The following is a 25,255-nucleotide window of genomic DNA, read 5'->3' as shown; positions in this document are numbered from 1 at the left end:
TAGTTTTTTTTTTTAAAGAAACTTTATTACAATGCATCTGTAGGGTAGAACACAGGAGCTCTGTTACAACTAGGATGAAAGAGAGGAATGACATTGCCAAAATTACATTTTTAAAATAAAATTAAAAATCAACATAAAAAAATAAGGAAAGAAACACTGGTATTATACTCTGCATACAACATCTTGATTAAGATCTATGAATTGGAATGTCTATTTTCTGGTAACCCTATTCGTAGTTTTATCCAATTTATTTCAAAATGAAGGAATAGGCAAAATGGAGCAAAATAATCTGATATTTCCAGTTTTATTGGGGGGTGGGGGGCATATTAAAGATTGTACTTCTGATACTTACCCTTTCATATTCCATGTTTCTGCCAGTTAGCTGCCTTGACAAATGCTCTTTGTTAGAATCCAGCTTCACACAGAGCTCCCTGACAGAAGATAGATCTGATAAAATCGCATCCTTTTCATTTTGCTCATGCTTAAGCTTATCTTCTAGCCTAGACATGGATTTTGCCATTGATGAGATCTGAGATTCATACGCTTGATGAGCATTCATGTGCTGAAAAAGAAAAAAAAAAAAAAAAAGAACAGTACAATCTTAACACTCCAGACAGCAAAGAAATGGAAAAGAAGTATCTTGAGACCATATTTTAGTTTGGTATAATGTATACAAAAATATAAAACATAGGTTGTATAAACAGCTGTTTTGGGAAACATCTATGCTGATTGCGCCATTTTTAGCCTGTTGCTTATAACTCTCAGAATCCTTTGTGGTTCTCCTTTTGTCAGTGCTTATTTTCACTTTTGTGTTGAACATTTTGTTGCTTCAGAATCTGGTTTCCTTTCATTGTAACAATGAAACAGACACATCTTATCAACCAGCTAGCATCAGCATTCTAACCTCTTGGATCTCATTTTCCAAATGGTGAACTTTCTCTCTCAGGTGTCTTCGATCGGTATCCACAGAAAGCAGTTCCAGCCTAACTGAGCTGTTCTCCCCCTCTGCATTTTGTGCTTTGACTTCCCATTCTTCAGCTTGGCTGTGGATCATCTTGAACTGGTCTAGAAGCTCACGGTTCTCCTGCTCCTGAAAATCAAGCACATACAGAAAAACTCAGTAGTTACTTACACAACAGATATATAGCAAGGAAGAAAGTCAATAAAGAGCACATATTTACAAGCATTACATAACAAGTAACATAGTGGCTTAGTGGCTGGACTTTGCATGCCAGGAAGAGACTGATCTTGTCACAGCAATTGAAGATGGTACTATAATCACTAAATGATCAGTAATGGTTAGGGCTGCTTAGAGCACCTTTTAATTATCTTGTGTTAATTTAAAAAAAAAAAAAAAAAAAAAAAAAAAAAAGAACATGCTTACCTTTGCTGCAAGTAATGTCTCAACCCTAGAAATTTCAGAAATGTATCCATGAACTCTCAGTTTTAAGTCTTCTATTTGATGTAGTGCATTTTCTAACTCCAAGGAAACGGTCTGGGTAAAAGACAAAAAAGTACTTATATGTAAAATGTTATACATTTTATACAGCTATGAAATGAAGAGTTATGAGTTTTAGTCTGCAATAGACTGCCAGATGGATGTGGATATAGGTTTTGTTTTGGTTATTTCAGCCATCACAGGAGCAGAACATCAAGCAGACTGTCAAGCATTCTCTTAACATGTTATAGTCATATGATGTTACATTTCAACAACTCCTATTGTATCCTCTGCTAAATCTGTCCGTGACAACTATATTTGCTATTAAAGAGGAAATGCATATTGGATACAGCTGGGCTGTGAAATTGTATGCTACACAAGCTCACAGAATGAGACTAAGGTGGTGAGCAGCTAAGCAGGAAAAACAAACATTTATTAAGAAGTACCAACCTGCCTATGGAAGCACCAACAGTGCAGGAATTATTCATCAAAGGCTCCAGGGTAATGGATGTCAAACCATCAACATACAAGCCTTGGAGCATCATACATAATTCCAAGCTTCATAAATTTGAAGAAAATACATTTTATATAACTATTTAATTTGTAACAATATACATTTTAGTAAAGGCTGTGTTATCCACCTGATTCTCTCTGGCCATAGTCGCTAAATCATCTTGTAATCTTCTGTTTTCTTTAAGAGTAACTTCGGTCTGTCTCACATTTGCCCCAAGCTCTGACTGGAAGGAATCAAGCTGCCGACGAAGACTTGACACCTCACGATCTTTATTACTGAGAGAATCTTTCAAATGGCTGGCAAAAAAAATAAACAAACAAGACAATGCATGATTATTAAGAGCAGTAGAAGAATTTAAAAGAGAAACCTTAAGAGAATAGCCATATAGTCAATTAAACCTCAGGAAAGCAATTATTTCTGTTTTGATTCATAAAATCATGGGGAAAAAACAATCCTAAAAATGAAAGCTCTAACTGTAGAGCATGTAGTTATAAATGTGAATTATACCAAACAAATTTTAACATTATTTAAAGTCCTATATAATTGTTTTATTGCTGATGGAAAATTAAAGTAACCTATCACGATTTTTATTTATAGTCATGTGTTTTTACAGTAATAAATAATTCAGTGATGACTTACTCCATGTTGGCCTCCAAGTCTGAAAGAGTCAGTCTTAAATTTGTAATAGTCTTTTCCTTAAAAAGGAAAGAAAAACAAGGAAGTCAGATAAAGTAGTAAATTGTAGACGACAAGTGCAAATACATGTAAAGCTAACAAATGTAGCTTCCAAAAGGATTGTTGAATTGGAAGCTATCAATGATCTACTAGAAGATATGTTAACCTATTGCACAAACGTCAATCTGGATCCCACTTTAAAGGGAAACTACAGGCTAAGAATACAGACTTGTATTCCTAACACTATAGTTCCCTATAATGCTCCACCCGCAGAAGTGTTCGGCTTGCACTCCCAGGCAGCGTGCGGATCCATAGGGGAACTGCACGCACAGTAAACTAGGAGGGGGAGCGCCTCCCCCTCCCGCCGGGTTTCATGTGTCTAACCGATGTTTAGTCGGTCAGTGCGCCCCTGGAGAGTGAGAAGCGACCATCTAGCTATAGGGCAGAGCAGAGACGGCGCTACCTTAACCTCAGGCGCCAGCTCTGTGAGGGATCAACTGCCTGAAAACAGGGAAGTAGGGAGGGAGTATGAATGCAAAATATGGGGGGAGAGATATTGAAGGGGGGGGGAGAGATATTGAAGGGAGGGAGACATGGATGGATATGGAGAGAGGGAGACATGGAAGAGGGAGAGAAAAATGGATGGGAGGGGAGAGAGAGAGATGCTTCTATGGGGGAGTGACATAGAAGGGGGGAGGAGGGGAAGAGACATGGATGGAAGGTGGGGAGAAGTGAGCAGAGTGTGCAGCCACACCTTACTCTGCCTGGAGATTGCAGAGGAACTAGGAAGCGAGTGGAGCGGACTGAGATTTCAGTTTGAAAAGGGACTGAGTGAGCGGACACTCCAGACTGTGGAATTACTACAGAGACAGTAAGTAACTTGAGGTGAGGCTTTCGAGTAAATTATATATGTGTACTCAGGATTACATATTGTTTGCATGAGAATGACACAAGTAATTTTAATTTGTGTTTGTCTAGGTCGAACGCTTTTTTTTTTTGGCCCACATAAACTTAAACCTTGTTTATTTGGCTCATGTTTGCTTTTGAGTTTGACATGCTTGCTCCAAAGCAAATATTGTTTATCAAAAACTGCAATAATTATCATTGCAGAGTTAAGGGACATAGGACACTGTACCCAGACCACTTCAATGAGCTGAAGTGGTCTGGATGCCTACAGTGTCCCTTTAAGGGTGACAGCTGCTTTAATTATTTTACCTACTGTTATAGGTCAAATAAAAAAAAATACTGCTTTAGTCATGATACAAAAGTAAAGGTCACCCGGTCACATACTTTATTAGTAAGGTTGTCTTCTAAACATGCAATTCTTTCTGTTTTTTCATCCACGGTTTCCTGAAGATTATCTTTTTCTTTGTCCAAAACAGAAATAGTGTTTCTCGTCATATTCATTTCATCGGCGTGCAAAGAGGTCTTTTTATTTAATTCATCTGAAAATAAGAATTTAATAATGTTTTAGTTTATTTAAGTTGTCAAAGTTTACATCTATTTGGCAAAAGAGAAAGACAAACAAGCAAAAACAGATTTACACTTGCATAAAAAAATTATAATTTGTAGAAAGAGAACGTATGGAGAATTATCACCTTCTTGAATACCAAGTCCTTTCCTGTAGAAAAGGCAGGAAAGACAAACAAACAGTTTTATTCACTAAAGTGGGAATTCAAAGTGAAGGTCTAAATAACCAAACTGGAACAATACTCCAAGCCAGCAATACTTTCAGTTTGGCTACTCCAGCCTTAACCCCTTAAGGACCGAGGACGGTTCAGGACCGTCATCGGCATTTTTGCATTGCCGACCGATGACGGTCCTGAACCGCCCTAACGGTGCAATGTACTTACCCGATCGCCGTCGGTCCCGGTGTGGGGAGACTGCCTGCAGCCCAGACAGTCTCCCCATGGCGAATTAGGACCCCTGGGGCCATGTGATCGCTCAACAGAGCGACCACATGGTCACAATAGGTGTCCATGTGTCTGCCTGCAGGGGGACTGTCTGTGCTGACAGGCAGTCTCCCTGCCAGTGTAAAACCATTAAAAAAATTAAGTTAAAGTTAATAAAAAAAATAATAATAATTATATATGTATGATATATAGACATATATTATACCTATATAATATACGTCTATATATCATATATATAATGTCATGCTAAGTGTATTTTTATATTAATATGTACATATATTAATATAAAAATACACTTATAACTAAATTACACACGTGTATATATATAATATCTATATATATTGTATATATATATATTATTATAAAACACAAATAATAAGCAATTTAAATTAAATTTAAAAATGTAAAAATAATAATAAAAATTAAAAAAAATATATATCTATATGCAATTTTATTCTAACTGTATTTTGATATTAATATATATATATTTATATCAAAATACACTTAGAATGAAACTGTATATATATCTATGTATATATAAATAAATAAAAAGAATACGAACTATACATATGTCCATATACAAAATTACATAAATAATTATATAAATATACACGTAGACTTCAAATATATAAATAAGCATATATATTTAAATTCTACGTGTGTATTTATGTAATATTTTTACATAATTAAGTAAGTTTATTGATTGCAATTTAAGGGACCTGCCTGCCAACCCAGGTCGAAAGTCCAGAGAATTGAATTTGTTAGCACTGTATTTTACCCTGTAATGTTCTACGACACCCTAAAACCTGTACATGGAGGGTACTCTTTTACTCGGGAGACTTCGCTGAACACAAATATTAGTGATTCAAAACAGTAAATCATATCACAGCGATGATATTGTCAGTGAAAGTGACTTTTTTTCTTTTAATTTTTCACACACAAACAGCACTTTTACTGATGATATAATTGTTGTGATACATTTTCCAGTTTTGAAACACTAATATTTGTGTTCAGCAAAGTCTCCTAAGTATAACAGTACCCCCCCATGTACAGGTTTTATAGCGTTTTTGAAAGTTACAGGGTCAGATATATGGGTCAAATATTTTTACATTGAAAATGGCCAGGTTAGTTACGTTGCCTTTGAGAGCGTATGGTAGCCGAGGAATGAGAATTACCCCCATGATGGCATACCATTTGCAAAAGAAGACAACCCAATGTATTGCAAATGGTGTATGTCCAGTCTTTTTTTAGTAGCCACTTAGTCACAAACACTGGCCAAAATTAGCGTTCAATTTAGTTTTTTACTTTTTTCACACACAAACAAATATGAACGCTAACTTTGGCCAGTGTTTGCGACTAAGTGGCTACTAAAAAAGTCTGGAAATACCCCATATTGAATACCTTGGGTTGTCTACTTTAAAAAAAATATGTACATGTGGGGTGTTATTCAGCGATTTATGACAGATAATAGTGTTACAATGTCACTATTGATACATTTTTAAAAATGTATGTTTTGAAACCGCAATATCCTACTTGTACTTATAGCCCTATAACATGCAAAAAAATAGCAAAAAGCATGTAAACACTGGGTGTTTTTAAACTCAGGACAACATTTTGAATCTATTTAGCAGTTTTTTTCATTCGCTTTTGTAGATGAGTAAAAGATTTTTCACATAAAAGTCAAAAAACATGTATTTTTTTCAATTTTTCATCATATTTTTTCATTTTTTTAAAAAATTAAATTACATGAGATTATATAAATAATGGTATGTAAAGAAAGCCCCTTTTGTCCTGAAAAAAACAATAAATAAGAGAGCGGAAAATTACAGCTAAACACAAACACCACAAAAGTGTAAAAAGATGCCTGGTCGCAAATGTACAACATCGCAAAAACAGTCCGGTCCTTAAGGGGCTAAGGGGACACTCCAGGCCTCTAAAGCACTGTAGCATTCTTAAAAAGTGTGAAGTACATGCCTATATTTTTCATTTTGTCAATTTCTTTTGGAATCTGCAATTTTTTCAGTTTTATAAATTAACCTGGTTACACCACCTGTCTGTCAATCAAATAACCGGTCACATTGCTTTCTGGTTTGGTTAGCTCAGTGGAGCTAAACTCAAGAGGCAGCAATTGCCTAGAGCACATGTCTTGCAAATACATCTTTTTTTAGCTGCATTGGGAAGTATCTGATTGGACAGCCCCAGAAAGTATAGGTGGGGTTAGAAGGGGAGGACTTGCAAAGGCAGCAGACAACAGAACTGCCAGTTTTGAAAGCTGTTTTTAGATATACCACCAATGAAAAATACATAATTAAATGCATGCCTGTTTCCATATTATCTAATAAACAGTGATATTTCTTTCAGAGGAAACCTCTTCACCACCTCCAAGTCCAGCCACATCTGGCGCTCTGTTTACACCACACACCCAAATAACAATGCTGTCTCTCTAGTGGACATATAACTGCTTTGCTCTGGCCTACATCTCTTACTAAAATACTGGCTGACTGACTCCAACACAGTGTCTACCCTTTATTTTACACCCTCAAAAACTGAAGTTTACTAGAGGCAGAAAATCCATCCAAGGAATTAGAATGACAATAGCTGCAGCTCTTGTATATACAACAATCACTCCAAGAAAGATCAGGCAAGTTTTACTCAGTCTAGATGTTCAAAAAGCTTTTGACCAAGCTGCCTACCCCCATCTTTTTAGAATTCCAAAACACAGCATTTTGGAATTCTGTTCTACAATTTCATGAATTGGGGCATATACTCAACAATCCACAAAAATAAAAAAACACATACGGTCTAGACTCAAATGACCTTGTAATCCGTAACATAAGGCTGCCCATTATCGCCAATTCTTTTTAACCTAGAAATGGATCCAATTACTGGTTTATCTATTCCTCTGTGGAAAGTCGTACATATGGGACATGAAAGTCGTACATATGGGACCCCGCACCAAGATACTCACTGGCTTTGCAGATGAGCTTTTATTTTCTCTCTCGAATCCAGCAACATACCTATCGAATATGGGTACCCTTTTAGGAAGATATGTTTCGATAACAGGCTTTCAAATCAATTGGACTAAATCAACAACAACAAGATTGAGCCCATGGCCAGCAATAAGCTTACAAACACCAATTACCCTAACACGTATAACCTCAAAATTTGAAATATCTAGGGGTGTATATCCCACTAAAAATGTCCACTATATACAAAATTATCAGTACACCACTTCTGGCAGAGGCAAAAGATTTTCTCTCCTCATGGGAGCATCTCCCTTTGACTCTTTTAGCAGAGAGGCACTCTCCTAAAAATCACTTTAAAATTCCAAAACTCCAATATCCTCTGCAAGCCTTACCAATACTACGCTCACGATCAGATGAGAAAACTCTAAATCAAATCTTTTCTAAAATTTCTTTGGAAACAAGAATAGCAATGTACAAACTATCTCAATCCAGATTTAATGTGAGATTTAAATATCCCAAACCTTAAATTATACACCCAAGACTGGATAAAAAGATCAGGACAATTTGCAGTAGTACACATATAAACACAACTCTGCCCTTATGTAACACTCCCTCAACTACTACACACCATGTATGCCTCCCTCCCAAAGGAAGCACAGGAAAACTGTTTATTAGCATCCACTATTAAAAACATGAAAATAACAGCTCCTGAGGGTTCAATGGCAATACACAAAATTTATACCCTTTCTATTTAAACCGTTTTTTCAAAATGGGGAAGCCCAATACCCACAATGCTTTTGGGAAACTGCAGGCAATACCAACATACATAGTTTTCTAGATGAACACAAAAAAATGATCGTTACGCTCAAATTTGCTGACCTTTAAATCCACCTTTTTGCATACTTGCAGACTAGCACCCCGATAGGTACGATTTTTCCACATCTCGGAAGACTGGAACCACTTCATAGATTATCAACCACAATCAACCACTTCATCCTACTCAATGAGTTCACTTTACTCCCAAATCAGAACCAACCCAGACTACACAACCGTGCAATAGGGTTTATCAAGGTGGATAACACACTTTCCAGCATTAACAAATTACATACTCATAGCAACGGCTGTCAAGTTGCTTAAACTACTCCAATCGGCTTCCTACCAGCAAATCCACCTGAAGATTGCATACCATGCATATTACTGCTTTCGAAAATATTCAGCCAACTATTTAAAATGTGGGACATACAGAGCAGACCTCTACCATTACTTAAGAATGTGTGAGGATCGAAACATTTTGAAAGAAAGGTGAAAATAAACAAACAATAGGTAGGTCTATAAAAACATTAAAGGGACACTATAGTCACCTGAACAACTTCAGCTTAATGAGGTTGTTTAGGTGAGTGCTACAGCTACCCGGAGCCTTTTTCTTGTAAGCACTGTATTTTCTGCACCTCTTGTTGCAGTCAATCAGACGGCCACCAGAGGGACTTCCGAGTTCAGAGGCCCTAAAAAGGCCTCTCGTCCGATGCATTCTGGGTGAATACATCAGACGGGCTATCAGCACACAAAGCACTGTAAACGCGCTTTGTGTGCTGATAGCCTGTCAGCACTGCTGTGGGTGTGGCTTCAGCTGACAGCTGAAGCCCGAACCCACAGGGATGCTGTCTGGCCACAATAGTGGTTGAAGGGGGGGGACGGGGGGACCTACTCTCCTCCCCCCCCCCCGGCCCCCACCCCTGTGCGGCAGGTGGGGGCCCTAAAATTATCAATAAGGGGGGACCTATTGTCCCCCCCGGCCCCCACCCCTGTGCGGCGGGTGGGGGCCCTAAAATAAAAAATAAGGGGGGGACATACTGCCCCCCCCCCGGCCCCCACCCCTGAGCGGCGGGTGGGGGCCCTAAAATTATCAATAGGGGGGGACCCACTGCTCAGGGGTGGGGGCCGGGGGGGGACAATAGGTCCCCCCCCTTATTGATAATTTTAGGGCCCACACCCACCGCTCAGGGGTGGGGGCCGGACAGTAGGTCCCCCCCCCCTTATTGATAATTTTAGGGCCCCCACCCGCCGCTCAATATGACCCCCATAATAGCACAAGGGAGATTAAAATCTCCCCAATACCCCTACTCGCTATACCGCGAGTAGGGGCATGTCCACTAAACAGTGAGCAGCCTGTGGCTGCTCACTGTAAAAACAAAAACAAAATGGTAATAAGGGGGGACACCTACTGTCCCCCCCCCCCGGCCCCCACCCCTGCGCGGTGGGTGGGGGCCCTAATAAAACAATAAGGGGGGGGGACCTTCTGTCCTCCCCCCCGGCCCCCACCCCTGAGCGGTGGGTGGGGGCCCTAATAAAACAATAAGGGGGGGGACCTATTGTCCTCCCCCCCTGGCCCCCACCCCTGCGCGGTGGGTGGGGGCCCTAATAAAACAATAAGGGGGGGGACCTACTGTCCTCCCCCCCTGGCCCCCACCCTTGCGCGGTGGGTGGGGGCCCTAAATGAACCCCCCCCCCCATCAAGATGACTAGGGGTCCCAAGCCCCTAGTCACCCCCCACCCAAAACATTCTATCCCCTACCTACCCCCCTCACCCTAAAAATAGTGAGGGGGGAATAAAATAACTAACCTGTAAAAAAAAAAAAATTAAACTTACCATTTGACGTCTTCTTTTTTCTAAATTCTTCTTACTTCAGCCCCCCAAAAGGCCAAATAAAAATCCATAAACCCGTCGCACTTTAAAAAAAAAAAAAAAAAACGAGCGCAAACAAAAATTAATCCATCTTCACCCATGGAGGGCACGCCGCGTACTGAGCTCCGCAGGGCGGGTCAAGGCTTATAAAGCCTTGCCCCGCCCTGCAATTAGGCTAAGAACACAATGATTGGTTGGTTTAAGCCAATCAGAGTGCTCTGTGTCATTTTACACAGCGTGGGAAAATTCAAAAGAATTTTCCCACGCTGTGTAAAATGACACAGAGCAGTGTGATTGGATGGATTTCAAGCCATCCAATCACAGTGCTCTGTGTCATTTTACACAGCGTGGGAAAATTCCAAAGAACTTTCCCACGCTTGTAAAATGACACAGAGCAGTGTGATTGGATGGATTTCAAGCCATCCAATCACAGTGCTCTGTGTCATTTTACACAGCGTGGGAAAATTGAACTTTCCCACGCTGTGTAAAATGACACAGAGCACTGTGATTGGATGGTTTGAAATCCATCCAATAACAGTGCTCTGTGTCATTTTACAAGCGTGGGAAAGTTCTTTGGAATTTTCCCACGCTTGTAAAATGACACAGAGCACTGTGATTGGATGGTTTGAAAACCATCCAATCACAGTGATCTGTCATTTTACACAGCGTGGGAAAGTTCTTTTGAATTTTCCCACGCTGTGTAAAATGACACAGAGCACTCTGATTGGCTTAAACCAACCAATCATTGTGTTCTAAGCCTAATTGCAGGGCGGGGCAAGGCTTTATAAGCAGTGACCCGCCCTGCGGAGCTCAGTACGCGGCGTGCCCTCCATGGGTGAAGATGGATTAATTTTTGTTTGCGCTCGTTTTTTTTTTTTTTTTTTTAAAGTGCGACGGGTTTATGGATTTTTATTTGGCCTTTTGGGGGGCTGAAGTAAGAAGAATTTAGAAAAAAGAAGACGTCAAATGGTAAGTTTAATTTTTTTTTTTTTTACAGGTTAGTTATTTTATTCCCCCTTCACTATTTTTAGGGTGAGGGGGGTAGGTAGGGGATAGAATGTTTTGGGTGGGGGGTGACTAGGGGCTTGGGACCCCTAGTCACCTTGATGGGGGGGGGTTCATTTAGGGCCCCCACCCACCGCGCAGGGGTGGGGGCTAGGGGGGGAGGACAGTAGGTCCCCCCCCTTATTGTTTTATTAGGGCCCCCACCCACCGCTAAGGGGTGGGGGCCGGGGGGGAGGACAGTAGGTCCCCCCCTTATTGTTTTTATTAGGGCCCCCACCCACCGCGCAGGGGTGGGGGCCAGGGGGGGGAGGACAATAGGTCCCCCCCCCTTATTGTTTTATTAGGGCCCCCACCCACCACTCAGGGGTGGGGGCTGGGGGGGAGGACAGTAGGCCCCCCCCCTTATTGTTTTTATTAGGGCCCCCACCCACCGCGCAGGGGTGGGGGCCAGGGGGGGAAGGACAATAGGTCCCCCCCCATATTGTTTTATTAGGGCCCCCACCCACCACTCAGGGGTGGGGGCCGGGGGGGAGGACAGTAGGTCCCCCCCTTATTGTTTTTATTAGGGCCCCCACCCACCGCTCAGGGGTGGGGGCCAGGGGGGGAGGACAATAGGTCCCCCCCCCTTATTGTTTTATTAGGGCCCCCACCCACCGCGCAGGGGTGGGGGCCGGGGGGGAGGACAGTAGGTCCCCCCCCTTATTGTTTTATTAGGGCCCCCACCCACCGCGCAGGGGTGGGGGCCAGGAGGGAAGACAGTAGGTCCCCCCCCATCTTTAACCCCCGCGCAGGGGAGGGGGGGTGTTTATTAGTTTTTTTTTTGTTTTTTACAGTGAGCAGCCACAGGCTGCTCACTGCTTACTAGACATGCCCCTACTCGCGGTATAGCGAGTAGGGGCATATTATTTACTAATACTAAGTAATCTTTACTTAGTATTAGTAAAGTTGGCTGAAAGACCAATTCAGGTATTTTAGCTTTTTAGTAGATAGCTCCCTGATACCGTGGGAATTAGGGAGTTATCTACTAAGCGGCTGCAAGATGCAGCCGCGGCAATGAATAGGATCGGAGTTTCATTCATTAGAATGAAATTCCGATACAAACAAAGTACCGAATTGCATCCTAACACCAATGGAGAAACAGTGCTCATTCTGTTAGGATGCAATTCGGCAGTTTTGCCGGCGTTCTGTCTAAGTGACAGGACGTTCGGCAATACTGACAGGAAGCATTGTGGGAACAGGGAGGAAAGCTAGGGATCGCTAGGGATCATGGGAAAATTGCTCTGACCAGCGGAAATGAAGCACACTTTGCTCCTCCGCTGGTCAGAGCTGGTCAAGCGGAGGAATCCCATAAGACAAAGAGTCCCTACTTTGTCTTATGGTTTTAAAGAAAACTAAAGAAGACAGGAAGAAAAGAAGAACAGATCCTGAGAGAGGGGGAGAAGAGGAAGAGATTGAGGAAAGGTAAGTTCGGCATGACAGTGCCGCTTTAAATTGGGTAATAACATCTAGATCCAAAAACGTACTTGGAAATTAGCAACAGGATAAAAGAGTCTTTCATGGTTAAAAATAGTTTTATAATAATTTTTAGTGCCCACTGCCCTTAAAAACCTGCATCACATCCAAGTAGAAAAACTAGAGTAAATGATGATTTCCTGAAAGATGACCACTTATAATAGGATCTTCCAGCACAACCTCATGGTGAGAAGGGCAAATTGCAGGACAAAACTCGAAGACCTCTGATTAAATGGCTAAAAGGAAAATTACTTTCAATGTTTTATTGGGTTCAGCTAGGAAACACAACAGATCTTTAGAACAAAAAAAAAAACTTTGCAGAGGGAGAATAGAGTATAGTAGAAAAATAAATTGGATGGTCATTTCCCTTTCCTAAACTTTGTCTTTCAGTGGTAGGCTTTTCTGAGATGGAAAGTTTAGTACACAAACTACAGTGAAGGTTTTGTTAAGGAGCTCTTAACAACGTTATTTAAGAACTGTGGTTATCCACCGGTGTGGGATGCAACACCGTTTGCATCAGGCCACCTCAAAATGTGCTGCAAACACCTTGAATTAAGGGCTGTAATAGGTCGAACCGAGTCCTTAAAAGTGCTTTTTAATAAAGTTTAGGATTGAAATTGGGGCTCCCATAAGAGCTGGAATTAATAAAAAAAAGAATAAGTCAGTTTGGTTAGAAGCATGGATCTCTCTACTAAGGATGATTCAAGCTCATGCATCATTTATAATGTGCTGATTAAAGGGACACTATAGTACCCTGAGGGTGCCCCCACCCGCAGCGCTGAAGGGGTTAAAACCCCCTACTCACCCCTTTTCCCCCGCCGGGCTCCCTTACCTCTCCTACCCCACTGACGTCAGCATCCTTGTCTGACGTCACCGGCGCCGAATGTGCATGCGCATTTTTTTCAATGCTTTCCTACGGATGCTCTGCGTGATTGAGGCATAATATGCCTCAATCATTGCCGATGCGCCTCTAGTGGCTGTCCGGAAGACAGCCACTAGAGGCTGGCTTAACCACAGATGTAAACATAGCAGTTTCTCAGAAACTGCTATGTTTACATCAGGCAGGGTTAACCCTAGAGGGACCTGACACCCAGACCACTTCATTGAGCTGAAGTGGTCTGGGTGACTATAGTGTCCCTTTAAGTTAAAATTAAAAATGAAAACAAATTTACTTTGGAACTGTAACTCTTAATAACGTGTACATTTGTGTTGTGTATTATTCATTGGAGATTTCTCCATAGTATCTGCACACTGAACTTGCTCATGAGTGCCATTCTAACTGTGGAATTTCTTATTAAATGTTCCACAGCCCAAATAAGTTTGTGAACTACTTTTAAAAACAAACAAACAAAAACGAGTAACCATACCTTCTTCACACTGTGGAAGAAATAAAAATCCATATTAAAATAGACTTACCTATTCTTTCTTCTAAAGTTACAACTTGTTCACGGGATAACTGTACTTCATTGGATTTAACTGTGAGGCGATGTTGCAGATCTTCCAGCGATGTTTGCAACTGTGCATTCAGAAATCTAGACCATAAAACACATCATTCACCTTCCGATAAAATAACTTGCATAAAACTACTATAGATCTATCTCTCAAAGTTATATATACAAACCTCAGTGAGCTCAATTCTGCTTTATATTGAGATGAGTCATCCAGTGTCTGAGCCAAATTATCAGACTGCAACCTTGCACCTTTCTCTAGTAAAGCAATTTGTTCTTTTAGGTCTGACACTGTAGATTTTAATTCATACCGTTCAGATTCAAGCTAAAAGGAAAAATAGGAAAAAGCAAACATTTAGATGAGAAATAGTCCAGAATCAGCCCAATAAGGAACAAACAAAGGTCTTGATTTAATTATTTTAGATTAGCTTTTCCCATGATTACAATTTGTTTTCAAACGATTTATCTTCATAAATACCTATAGACTTTAATGTCAACATTTTAAAAAAAATACATTCAGAATGTGACCTTACTTTTGTGTAGGAAAAAAATAAATCCTACAACTCTAATACCAATAGCTGTGACAGACACTTCCTAATTATCAGGCCCCAGGTAACAATCCAAAATAAATTACTGGAACAGCACTATCTTTCTAATAGCAATGAAGACACATCTGCATTTCTGGCAGTGATAAGAATAGAAGCAATTTGTAGATTTAATTTATAGAACAGAAGAATTGGACCATTGCTATAGCAAAAAATTAATATATGGCTTTAATTCAGGGAATTTACTGTAAGCCAGCCATACTGTTCCAGTTAATCATCGTCCCATAACATTGGTTTTGAGCTAGGAAAGGGCTTAACATTTTTTTGGGGAACTTTTGTTTTCTTCAAAAGGATGCTCCGCTTCACCCATTCCCATGAAGCAGGACATGGGCATTGGATATTATCATAGTGTTACAGACTGAAGCAACTTTTACAGCAGAATAATTGTACATTTTCTGGGTTGTTAGGCTGAGGCATTTATTCTGAGAAATCATTATAGACAATTCCTCATGAGCATCTCTCTTTAATTTCTTAACGGCAAGTATATTTTCGACAAAATACTACCGTACCAGCCCTGGAGGGGCACTCCATGCTGGTAGTGGTTTCCATTTTTAATGCATTATAGATAACGCATAGCAAAAATACAATAACATATATGGTAGATACCCATGTTTTGCAGACCTACAAGTCCCATGGTGCTTTTAAGTAGTTATACATCATTCAAGTTTTAGTTCTGAAGTGACTGTTGATTTAATTCCTGTCCACCCTAGTCTAAAAGGTCTCCAATTATTATTTTGACTTTATGTATATATGCAGTATTCAGGACAAGGAATGATTAAGAATTGTATATATTTATAAAGCTTGACATGTCTGAATTTGGAATATAGTCATGCTTTACAGTGAAAAAAACAGATTACTGCCCAATATAATTGCTGTTCTATGAACATTTTCAGAATATTAATACAATATGACTTATGCTTTTGGAGGCAAGTTAAAACATTAAAATGATTAAAAGCGAACAGTGCCAGGACAGTGGATAGGGGAGATAATAGCAACTCAGTACAGGGGAGATGTTTAACCTTTTTTCAAAATGCTTTTCAATACACTTTTTGGGAAGTAATAGAAATAGCCAATATGTGCATCAGTAGTAAGATTAGCAGATGGTGGGTCATAGTTCGGTATTATTGGGATAATTTAAGTCTGAAGATTTATGCTTCAAGGGTATAAATCTTAAACAATACATTACTGCGGCATACAACTACAATTGTTTGTCTTTTTCAAAACGAATGACCTGTGGCACCTGTTTTTTTTTTTTTTCTGTAAACAACTGGTCTAGCTTACTAGAGCATAGGCCTATATAATTATTACTGACTGGAGGCATCTTCTTTTCCCTCTTTCGATTTAATTCCCTTTTTTTCTATTTTTATCGGAGGAATATAGGATTGCTGCAGGATTCCATTTTCTTTTAGTGATGCGTACATTGTTCAATTCAGTTTTTGGTGTACATGGTTGTTTGTCTGTTATGTTCTTTATATTTATCTTATATCTAATAGTTTTGATACTCAAAAATTATCCAAAATAAAACGAGCAGCTGAATTGCTATTTCCATGCATTTACTACATGCCAAGTTGCTTAGCGTGCTGTAGTAATCCAGAAGTTGGGATGAATTATGGTCGGTTAACTAGATTAAAGCATGTTTCTCTCACACGTGTAAAATGATCACTTACATCTCGAATGTTGCTTTCAAGTTCAACAATTCTTTGGAAAAATTTTGATTTTTCAGAAGTATACGATTCTTGCTGAACCTGCAATAGGAGACAGTATAATTATAGAATTATATAGAAATGTATTTAAGGTTTCTATAGCTTGGGCAGAGTAAGAAAATCTAATGTGTGACTACTCTTTATTTTCCCACAAACATATTACTAGGGGACTAAGGTTTTCCCCTCTCTTATTCTAGTATATTTTTCTTTCTGGCAGTCAAGTCTTTTTCCAGATATAGATAGGAGTAAGTGCTCACTACAGACAAGGTAGGTAGGTGGGCAACAGTAAATCTGTGAGAATTCCCAAAATCTCACTGACAAAACAGATAACAACAAGCAAGGTGATAGACCGTGCCCCAAATGCAATAAGATATAGCAGAAATATAGAACATAAAAAAATATAATTACATCAGTTGGTTCAATCTACATATGCTGAGGTAGGATGTTTTTTGTAACCTTGAAGGAAACAGAAATGGACAAAAAATAGAGCAATATGTAACAGTTATTTAAACTATTTGAGGTAGAAATATAGTGTGCAAACTTTTCAGCCACGCGCGTCACACCCGGAAGTGACGTATCACGGCTAATATATCGCTATGAACCTTGTGCTGTATAGTTCTTCTTATAGTATTGCTGCTGTATGCGTGAACCGGAAGTGACGCATAGCACAAAGATTCATGGTAGATGTAGTTCATATAGGACTGTTTTAAAGTGCAGCAATATATGGTCCCATAAACTCCATATGGCAAAAAGGAAGTAAAATACAGAAAACAGAAGTCATCTTTAAATTGTAAAACACATAAAATTATAAGTATATTTATAAGCATGAAGATTTTAATAGCAAATATACCACATAAAATAAAAGCCTATGAAACAATCAAGTGGAAAAAATAGTCCTTAAACATGGGGGGGAAAAAAGGGGGTAAAAGAAAAACTGGATAAGAATAGATTGGAGTATATAGATATCTAAAAAAAATTATTATTATTATGTTACATATTGCACTATTTTTGTCCAAATCTTTTTCCAGGCTTGCACATACATGTAGGACTAGGGATCAATTTTACATAAAATATTTTATTATAGATTACTGCATCTAAGCAAAAATACAATTAAAATGTAAGTTAAAAAAGATACTACATACCATAACCACTTCCTCTAAATAAAACTGTTATGGTGCTTGGAGTTCCCTTGGCACCATCCAATGGTTAAGGGCTAAATCATTTTGCAACTCTGCATTAACTATACAACTACCAGTGACGGGTGGCAGTGAAAGGTTAAGTGTGATCATCTGATGCTCTCAGCCTATCCATGTCAACCATCGCTGCTCAGGTTGATGCACCAAGTGCTGGGCTGCGTGTACCGTGGGACCCCTCATTCAGTGTTGAAATTTAAAAAATGATATAAATGAGTAACTAATTTCCATTGAACTTTAGGAGTCATCAGTAGCGATGTATTTCAACAGCACAAAATCCAAAGAAATTCCAACTGATATTACCGTAAGCTCGTCCTTTAAACATTCGTTTTCTGCTGTGACTCTCCGCAAGTCTGAAACAACAAGATTTTTTTCTTCTTCAACATGAAGCAGCTCATCTTGATATTCTTTATGTGGTGCATCTTTTAGCACAATCGACTCCTTCTGAGACTAAGAAATAAAAATACTTGATTTCAGTTCCTTTTTCTGAATCACACATGATTCCTGGAGGAGTCTACCTTTAAGTCCTCTTTCGTCAAAGCACCACATATCTGACTTAAGACCATAATCTAATGGTCTTGGTTATATGTAATGTGTTTGTTTTTTTATTTTATATAACAAAATGACGATAGTTTTCCTTTATGTAATATTACTGGACATTATAAAATTGCAGTTTAGGACAGAGTCCATATTTAACAGATAATTTAATCTCTACAAAGTGAGTACCTTGGCGGATGTCATAGATCCTGTAATTATTTGAAGTATGGTATGCAACAATAACATGTAACTGCATTTTCTGGTAGAGTTATAATTCATGACATGATTAAAAAAGATGTAAAATAATTTTCCTTTAAAACGTAAGTGATATCACACATATACAAGATATTAATTGTCCTACATGTAGCCCATGTACAAACATATAGACCATACCTGGTCATAAAGCAGACGGAGCTTATCTCTTTCTGCTGTCAGCGACTTGACGTTAAGCTGAATTTCCGCCATATGTTTCTCAAACCGATCAAGCATGTTCTGTAGATCGTCTCGCTCTCTAGTTATCCGCCTTAGTTCTGAATTAAATCCAGCACCCTAACATTAATGGAGATAATAAAAAAATAAAAAAAAATAAAAAAAATTAAATTGTCCATGTTAAAAGCACATGGAAATTCTTATAATTAATTAAATATACATACATAAAAGATATACATGATACAATTGGGCTGTGATTATTATTATTATTATTATTATTATGTTATTTATAGAGCGTCGTCAAATTCCGCAGCGCTTTACAATGGGTGGACAAACAGACATGTAGTTGTAACCAGACAAGTTGGACACACAGGAACAGAGGGATTGAGGGCCCTGCTCAATGAGCTTACATGCTGGAGGGAGTGGGGTAAAATGACACAAAAGGTAAGGATAGTATTAGACTAGTGTCAGTTGCAGAAGAGGAATCAGTTGGGAGCTATTAACAGTTTAATTGATACGCTTTTATGAAGAAGTGGGTTTTTAAAGATTTTTTGAAGGAGTGGAGACTGAGTGAGCATCTAACGGAGGAGGGAAGTGAGTTCCACAGGAACGGTGCAGCCCTCGAGAAGTCTTGAAGGCGAGCATCAGAGGTGGGAGTACAGACAGAAGATAGACGTAAGTCTTCAGCAGATCGAAAGGGCCTAGACGGGACATACTTGTGTATAAGGGAGGATAGATAGGTGGGAGCAGCATTATCTAGACATTTGAAAGCAAGAACCAGAATTTTAAATTGAGCTCTATATTTTATAGGAAGCCATTGTAGGGACTGACAGAAGGGTGAGGAATGGGAGGTGCGGGCAGACAGGAAGATGAGCCTCGCCGCCGCATTCATTATGGACTGTAACGGCGCAAGTTGGGAGCACTTAAGACCACTGAGAAGCGGATTACAGTAGTCAAGGCGAGAAAGTACAGTGGAATGGACCAACACCTTAGTCACATCTGGCGTTAAGTAGGGGCGGATGCGCGCAATGTTTTTGAGATGTAAATGACAGGATTTGGTGATAGAGTGAACATGAGGCTTGAAGGAGAGGTCGGAGTCAAAGAGAACACATAGGCAGCGAGTCTGCGTGGTGGAGCTGATGGTAGCACCATTGACTTGGAGGGAGACAGACACAGGAGTAACAACACTTGAGGGAGGACAGAGCAGAATTTCAGTTTTGGTCAAGTTTAGTTTAAGGAAGTGGGCAGCCATCCAGTTAGAAACAGCAGAGAGGCAGTCAGAGACAATAGTCAAGAGGGACGGGGAGAGATCAGGAGAGGACAGGTAGATTTGCGTGTTATCTGCATAGAAATGATATTGGAAGCCAAAGGAGCTAATGAGTTTACCAAGAGAGGCAGTATAGATGAAGAAAAGTAGGGGACCAAGGACTGAACCTTGAGGGATACCAACAGAGAGGAGTTGGGGAGAAGAAGCAAAGCCAGAGAAATAAACACTGAAAGAGCGCTGGGAGAGGTAGGAGGAGCACCAGGAGAGAGCAATATCTTGTAGACCGATATTGCTAAGGATGAGAAGAAGCTGTTGATGATCAACAGTGTCAAAAGCCGCAGACAGGTCAAGGAGAATTAGGATAGAGTAGTGACCATGAGATTTTGCAGCGAGTAGATCATTGGATACTTTGGTCAGTGCCGTTTCCACAGAGTGCTTTGCGCGGAAACCAGACTGAAGTGGGTCTAGCAGAGAGTTTGATTCGAGGAAGTCTGTCAATCTCGCATACACAATTCTTTCAAGGATCTTGGATGCAAAAGGCAGTAGCGAGATAGGACGATAGTTGGATGGGGAGTTAGGGTCAAGATTGGGCTTCTTTAGAATTGGGGTTACAGTTGCATGTTTGAAGGGCGATGGAAATATACCAGAGGAGAGAGAGAGAGATTGAGAATTTTAGTGAGAGGTGGAGAAAGAGAAGAATACAGAGTACGGATGAGATGCGAGGGAATTGGATCTAGGGAGCAGGTGGTGGGGCAGGAGGACTGGAGCAGAGCAGAAACCTCTTCCAATGTAGCGGGTGCGAATGAACATGTGATGGATCAGCCTAGCTGAGACGTTGCAAAAATGATGGATCACCCTAGCTGTAGACGTTGCAAAAGAGCTAGGATTCTTGGGACTTATATGGGAATATATTGGTGAATAACTAATAAATTCAAGTTTTAGATTGTATCCTAATTGCCTTGTTCAAGGTTTTTTTTTTTTTTTTACCTCAACAGTCTGTTTAAGTTTATTTAGGAGTGGAGGTATTGTTTTTGTGATTAGTAACAAGATGAAGAATGTGTGAGCTTCACAAGCAAATTCTGCCTCAATAGGATTAGTTTCCTACATACCATATCATACCATGTTGTGGCAGCAAGTATAAGTAAATAAATTAAAAGGGAATTTTACATCATTGACAACATTTTACAGCCAACCTGTAGATACTGTGTGATCAAGTGGTATTACCTTGTCTGGTGAAGATGGAGACCTGCTGCTTTCCAACCTTGAATGTCCAAGAACACTGGATTTCAGATTAACCACGCGCTCCAGTTTCTCCATTTCAGTTTTATAGTAATCCCTTTCATCCTCCAAGGTCTTTACAAAGGAGTCTAGTCGAGAAGGTGAGCGATCAGTACGCAAAATGCCATACTGTGTCCGCATTCGCTCCACTTCTAAAACCAGTTCCCGTTCTGAAAAAATTGGATAAATAAATACAGGTGTAAATAAATTAAGCTTTGACATGTTATGCCTGGTTTTCAAAGGTTAACCTTCAGTTCAATTTAGTTTTATGAAAAGAACTGACTCTTACCAAAGCCTCAAACACTATTCTAAAACTACACTGACTTGTTAAAGGGACACTATAGTCACCAGAAAAACTGCAGCTTATTGTATTTGTTCTGGTGAGCAGAATCATTCCCTATGGTATTTTTTTTTTTTTTGCTGTAAACACTGTCTTTTCAGAGAAAATGCAGTGTTTACATTACAGCCTAGTGATAACTCCATTGATGGCTACTAGAGGTGCTTCCTGAGGCAGTGCTGCACAGTGAGCAGCACTGCCATTCAGTGTCTCCACTTTTTGCATGCAGACACTGAACTTTCCTCATAGACATGCATTGATTCAATTAATCTCTATGAGAGCATGCTGATTGGCCAGGGGAAGCATTGTGCATTCTATGGGGAAACATTGTGATTGGCTCAGACAACCACTTCTGATGATGTCAACAGGCAGGTCAGAGGCAGAGCCAGCAGCTGCAGACTTGAATTAAAATATGATTTTACTACATTTAGGGAGGCAAGGGGGCTAGATAGTGGTTTTAACACTATGGGGTCAGGAATACATGTTTGTGTTCCTGACCCTATAGTGGTCCTTTAATGGTGAAACAGCCCTTAAATGGACACTGTAGGCACCATAAAGGTTTAAGCTCGTTAAAGTGGTTATAGTCCATTCAGCATTAATCTGTTTTAATGCTCAACAAGAGTCCCCAACAACGCATCCCCTGTGTGTTGCTTGGGCAAATGAGGAAGCATTCGCCTTAGCAGCAATGAGTGGCTGTGATTGACTGAGAAGAGAATGTCAGCTGACCTCTTTCAACCTATAACAGTGCCATTGCAGATATAAATCGGTATGTCTACAAGGAGGTGTGTGTAAAAATGTCTTTAGCCATATCTCAAATAGAAGCACGGCTGTAGGAATCCACAGACTCTCATTCAGTGTTAAACTGCTCAATAATTGTTTAACACTGATTGGAGGGAGTTCCATGGGACTCCAGGCACTATAACCAATTCAATAAGATGAAATAACATGGCAACCCCTTTAGGATGGAGGCAATTCGGAACCAAAACAAAATCTAGAATTAGTGCTGTAATTAGAGGGTTTATCTTTAAGTGAATATATTATATTTTGTTTTTCAAAGAACAAAATGACTTTTTAAAAATATTTTGCAACACCCTGAAACGGACAGATCTGGTGTGGGTCAGGTGGCCACGGGACGCTAGGGAGGTGAGTTTTACTTAACTCAGGATGACCCTCGCGACTCCTGCCATCTTTACGATGCAGGTTCTCTTTGGCTTCTTGTACTTCAATTGCCAGGAATTATGTCAGTGCTGTACTCGACTGAAGTTGAGAATCCCCAGAGGATCTTCCATAGACAAATTCGGATTACGACAGCCATTATTTGTGATGGCTACTGGGATTGGACAAAGGAGCTCCTCTGTTTTTCAACCTAAGGCTTTACCATAACACAAAGTAGTCCCAAGTTTGTCTAATGGTATCTGTGGATTGTGCTGGAATTTTAGTGAAATTCAAATGCAGTCATAATCATTATTTCATAAGAAGTAATATTTTTATGAAATACTGAAACGTGACAAATGTGCTTTAAGTATTAATAAAATGTCAAAAATACTTTTTTTTCAAATGTTTTCTTTTGTTAATACATAACTAGAGTTATGTATAAGTCATGATTGTTAAAAGCCTAATGTCTAAGATCTAAATCAATTTTTGGTAGGCAGTCAACACTAACCCTATACCATCCTCCCCATCGCTATACCAACCCTACCCCCAAGCTTAAACTAACTATAAACCGTATACTTTTCCTAAACAGCATTAAGCCTAACCTTACCCTAAATAGCAGTACTAATATCAGCAAATGGATCTCCTAGCTAAAAAAAAAAGTAGGAAGTGATCTGTTACACACCCCCCCCCCCCCCCCCCCCATCTACTGGCTATTTTCAGCATGACAGGGAGATGTCCCTGTAGTACTGAACATCCAGCATATTTTCCCTGCTGATCACACTGGAAAAGCTCAGCACTAATCACAATCTGCAGGGAGGCATATAGGCAGGCCATGCCCTCGGGATCTCCCTTGAGCATCTGTAAGTTAGAGAATCCATGTGGCTGAGTGTGATCTGCTCAGCTGTGAGGTTTCCAAAGATTTAAAGAGCTGTATGCATCACCCACTTAGAACAATGGATACAGCTCATTGACCAGACTGGTGCCACTAAATCTCAACCCACCTGACAGAGGGGAACAACAGCCATTCATTAAAACCGGGGTCTCCCTGGTGTGAGCAGAAATGTAATTGTCCTCATACCAGAATGCTAGTATGTGACATTAAATATTAAAATCAATGCCTTGTAGCACGGAATGACATTTCCCAACGTCGTTAAGGGGTTAAATCCTTGGAAGATTTTTCCACAAAAGAACCTGATGACCCTTTAACATTCCATTAACAATGTATGAAACATTAACGACCTTCAAAATGCACAGTTCACCAACCAATAGGTTCCTGGTTAAATGACTCAACTCCTCCTGTCATCACGTATCAGAGTTTAGGGCACACAAAAAATTACCGAATCTCTGACAGTATAAAAAAAAATATTTATATCTACATCACAATGATTTAGGAGACATACCGGTCATCATCTGCTTCTCCACTTTATTTGAAAGTCTCCTCTTTTCATGCTCTATGTGGTTCACAAGGGACTCTAACCTACGGTATTCATCTTTTCTTTTTTCCAGTTCGTCAGTAAGCTTATTCTTCTCAAATTCACATGTATTTAAGTCCTAAAACCAGTTAAAACGATATATATATTTTAAGTCAAGATATTTTTTGTAATATTCCATTACATTTACACATTAATTTATGTTTTAAATATACACACACACACACACACACACACACACACACACAGTACGTTAAAAAGATTTGTAAAAATGTTGCATTAATGTAACAAGAAACCAAAGAAAGAAAATCGATAAATAAAAACAAAGCCCAAAACATACCAACATTTTACAAAACAAATTAGAACCCACAAACACAGAAAAAAAAATACCTAAGCCCCCATGACCTGTAATGGAAAAATAGAGGAAACACAGTGACATCTGAAATCTCCTCCCTGTGTATTACCGTATATACTAGAGTATAAGTCAAGTTTTTCGGCACATTTTTTGTGCTGAAAAACCCCAACTCGACTTATACTCTAGTCACTGTCTGTATTAAGACAATTTACATTGCCATAATACAGACAAGGGGCTGTGTAGGAGGGGGGCTGTCAGGAAGCGTTTACTTACCCTCTCCTGCAGCTCCTGTCAGCTCCGCGCCAGTGCGGTCATCTCCCCTGTCAGCTCCCAGTGTAAGTCTCGCGAGAGCCGCGGGGTCATAGTGCGGCTGCGAGACTTACACTGGGAGCTGACCGGACCAGCGCGGAGGAGGAGGGAGCTGACAGGAGCTGCAGAAGAGGTAAGAAACAGCTTCCTGCCAGCCCCCTCCACTGAACTGCCAATGCCACTGGACCACCAGGGAGTGAGAGCCCCCCTCCCTGCCATGAATCAAGCAGGGAGGGGGGGACGGAAAAAAAAAGTATATAAATAATAAAATAAAAAAAATAATAAAATACAAAATAATATAACACATTTTTTTTAATTAAAATAATAATTAGAAAAATAATAATAAAAATGCCCACCCCCCCACCAAGGCTCTGCAACACATACACAAACACTGCACTCATTATATACACACACTGTAAATAAATATTCAATTAATATAATTTTTTTAGGATCTAATTTTATTTAGAAATTTACCAGTAGCTGCTGCATTTCCCACCCTAGTC

At 39.8% G+C, this 25,255-nt stretch overlaps 1 protein-coding gene across 1 annotated transcript in view; it reads right to left on the bottom strand.

The window, feature by feature from the left end:
- Positions 1 to 25,255, bottom strand: part of CEP135 (centrosomal protein 135) — a 61,272-nt gene that overhangs the window by 9,092 nt on the left and 26,925 nt on the right. Inside the window, exons 10-22 of the mRNA XM_063458032.1 lie at positions 24,059 to 24,209; positions 21,113 to 21,336; positions 18,586 to 18,741; positions 17,959 to 18,105; positions 16,427 to 16,504; positions 14,328 to 14,479; positions 14,123 to 14,238; positions 3,918 to 4,072; positions 2,592 to 2,647; positions 2,080 to 2,248; positions 1,385 to 1,495; positions 905 to 1,090; positions 353 to 562 (exon numbers count right to left, since the gene is read on the bottom strand). Of these exons, the coding sequence (XP_063314102.1) occupies positions 353 to 562; positions 905 to 1,090; positions 1,385 to 1,495; positions 2,080 to 2,248; positions 2,592 to 2,647; positions 3,918 to 4,072; positions 14,123 to 14,238; positions 14,328 to 14,479; positions 16,427 to 16,504; positions 17,959 to 18,105; positions 18,586 to 18,741; positions 21,113 to 21,336; positions 24,059 to 24,209 (1,911 nt within the window). The remainder of the gene's footprint in view (positions 1 to 352; positions 563 to 904; positions 1,091 to 1,384; positions 1,496 to 2,079; positions 2,249 to 2,591; positions 2,648 to 3,917; positions 4,073 to 14,122; positions 14,239 to 14,327; positions 14,480 to 16,426; positions 16,505 to 17,958; positions 18,106 to 18,585; positions 18,742 to 21,112; positions 21,337 to 24,058; positions 24,210 to 25,255) is intronic.

The sequence above is a fragment of the Pelobates fuscus genome, chromosome 6, assembly GCF_036172605.1.
Source record: "Pelobates fuscus isolate aPelFus1 chromosome 6, aPelFus1.pri, whole genome shotgun sequence".
Classification (NCBI taxonomy): Eukaryota; Metazoa; Chordata; class Amphibia; order Anura; family Pelobatidae; genus Pelobates; species Pelobates fuscus.
This window is presented reverse-complemented; position numbering and strand designations above follow the sequence as displayed.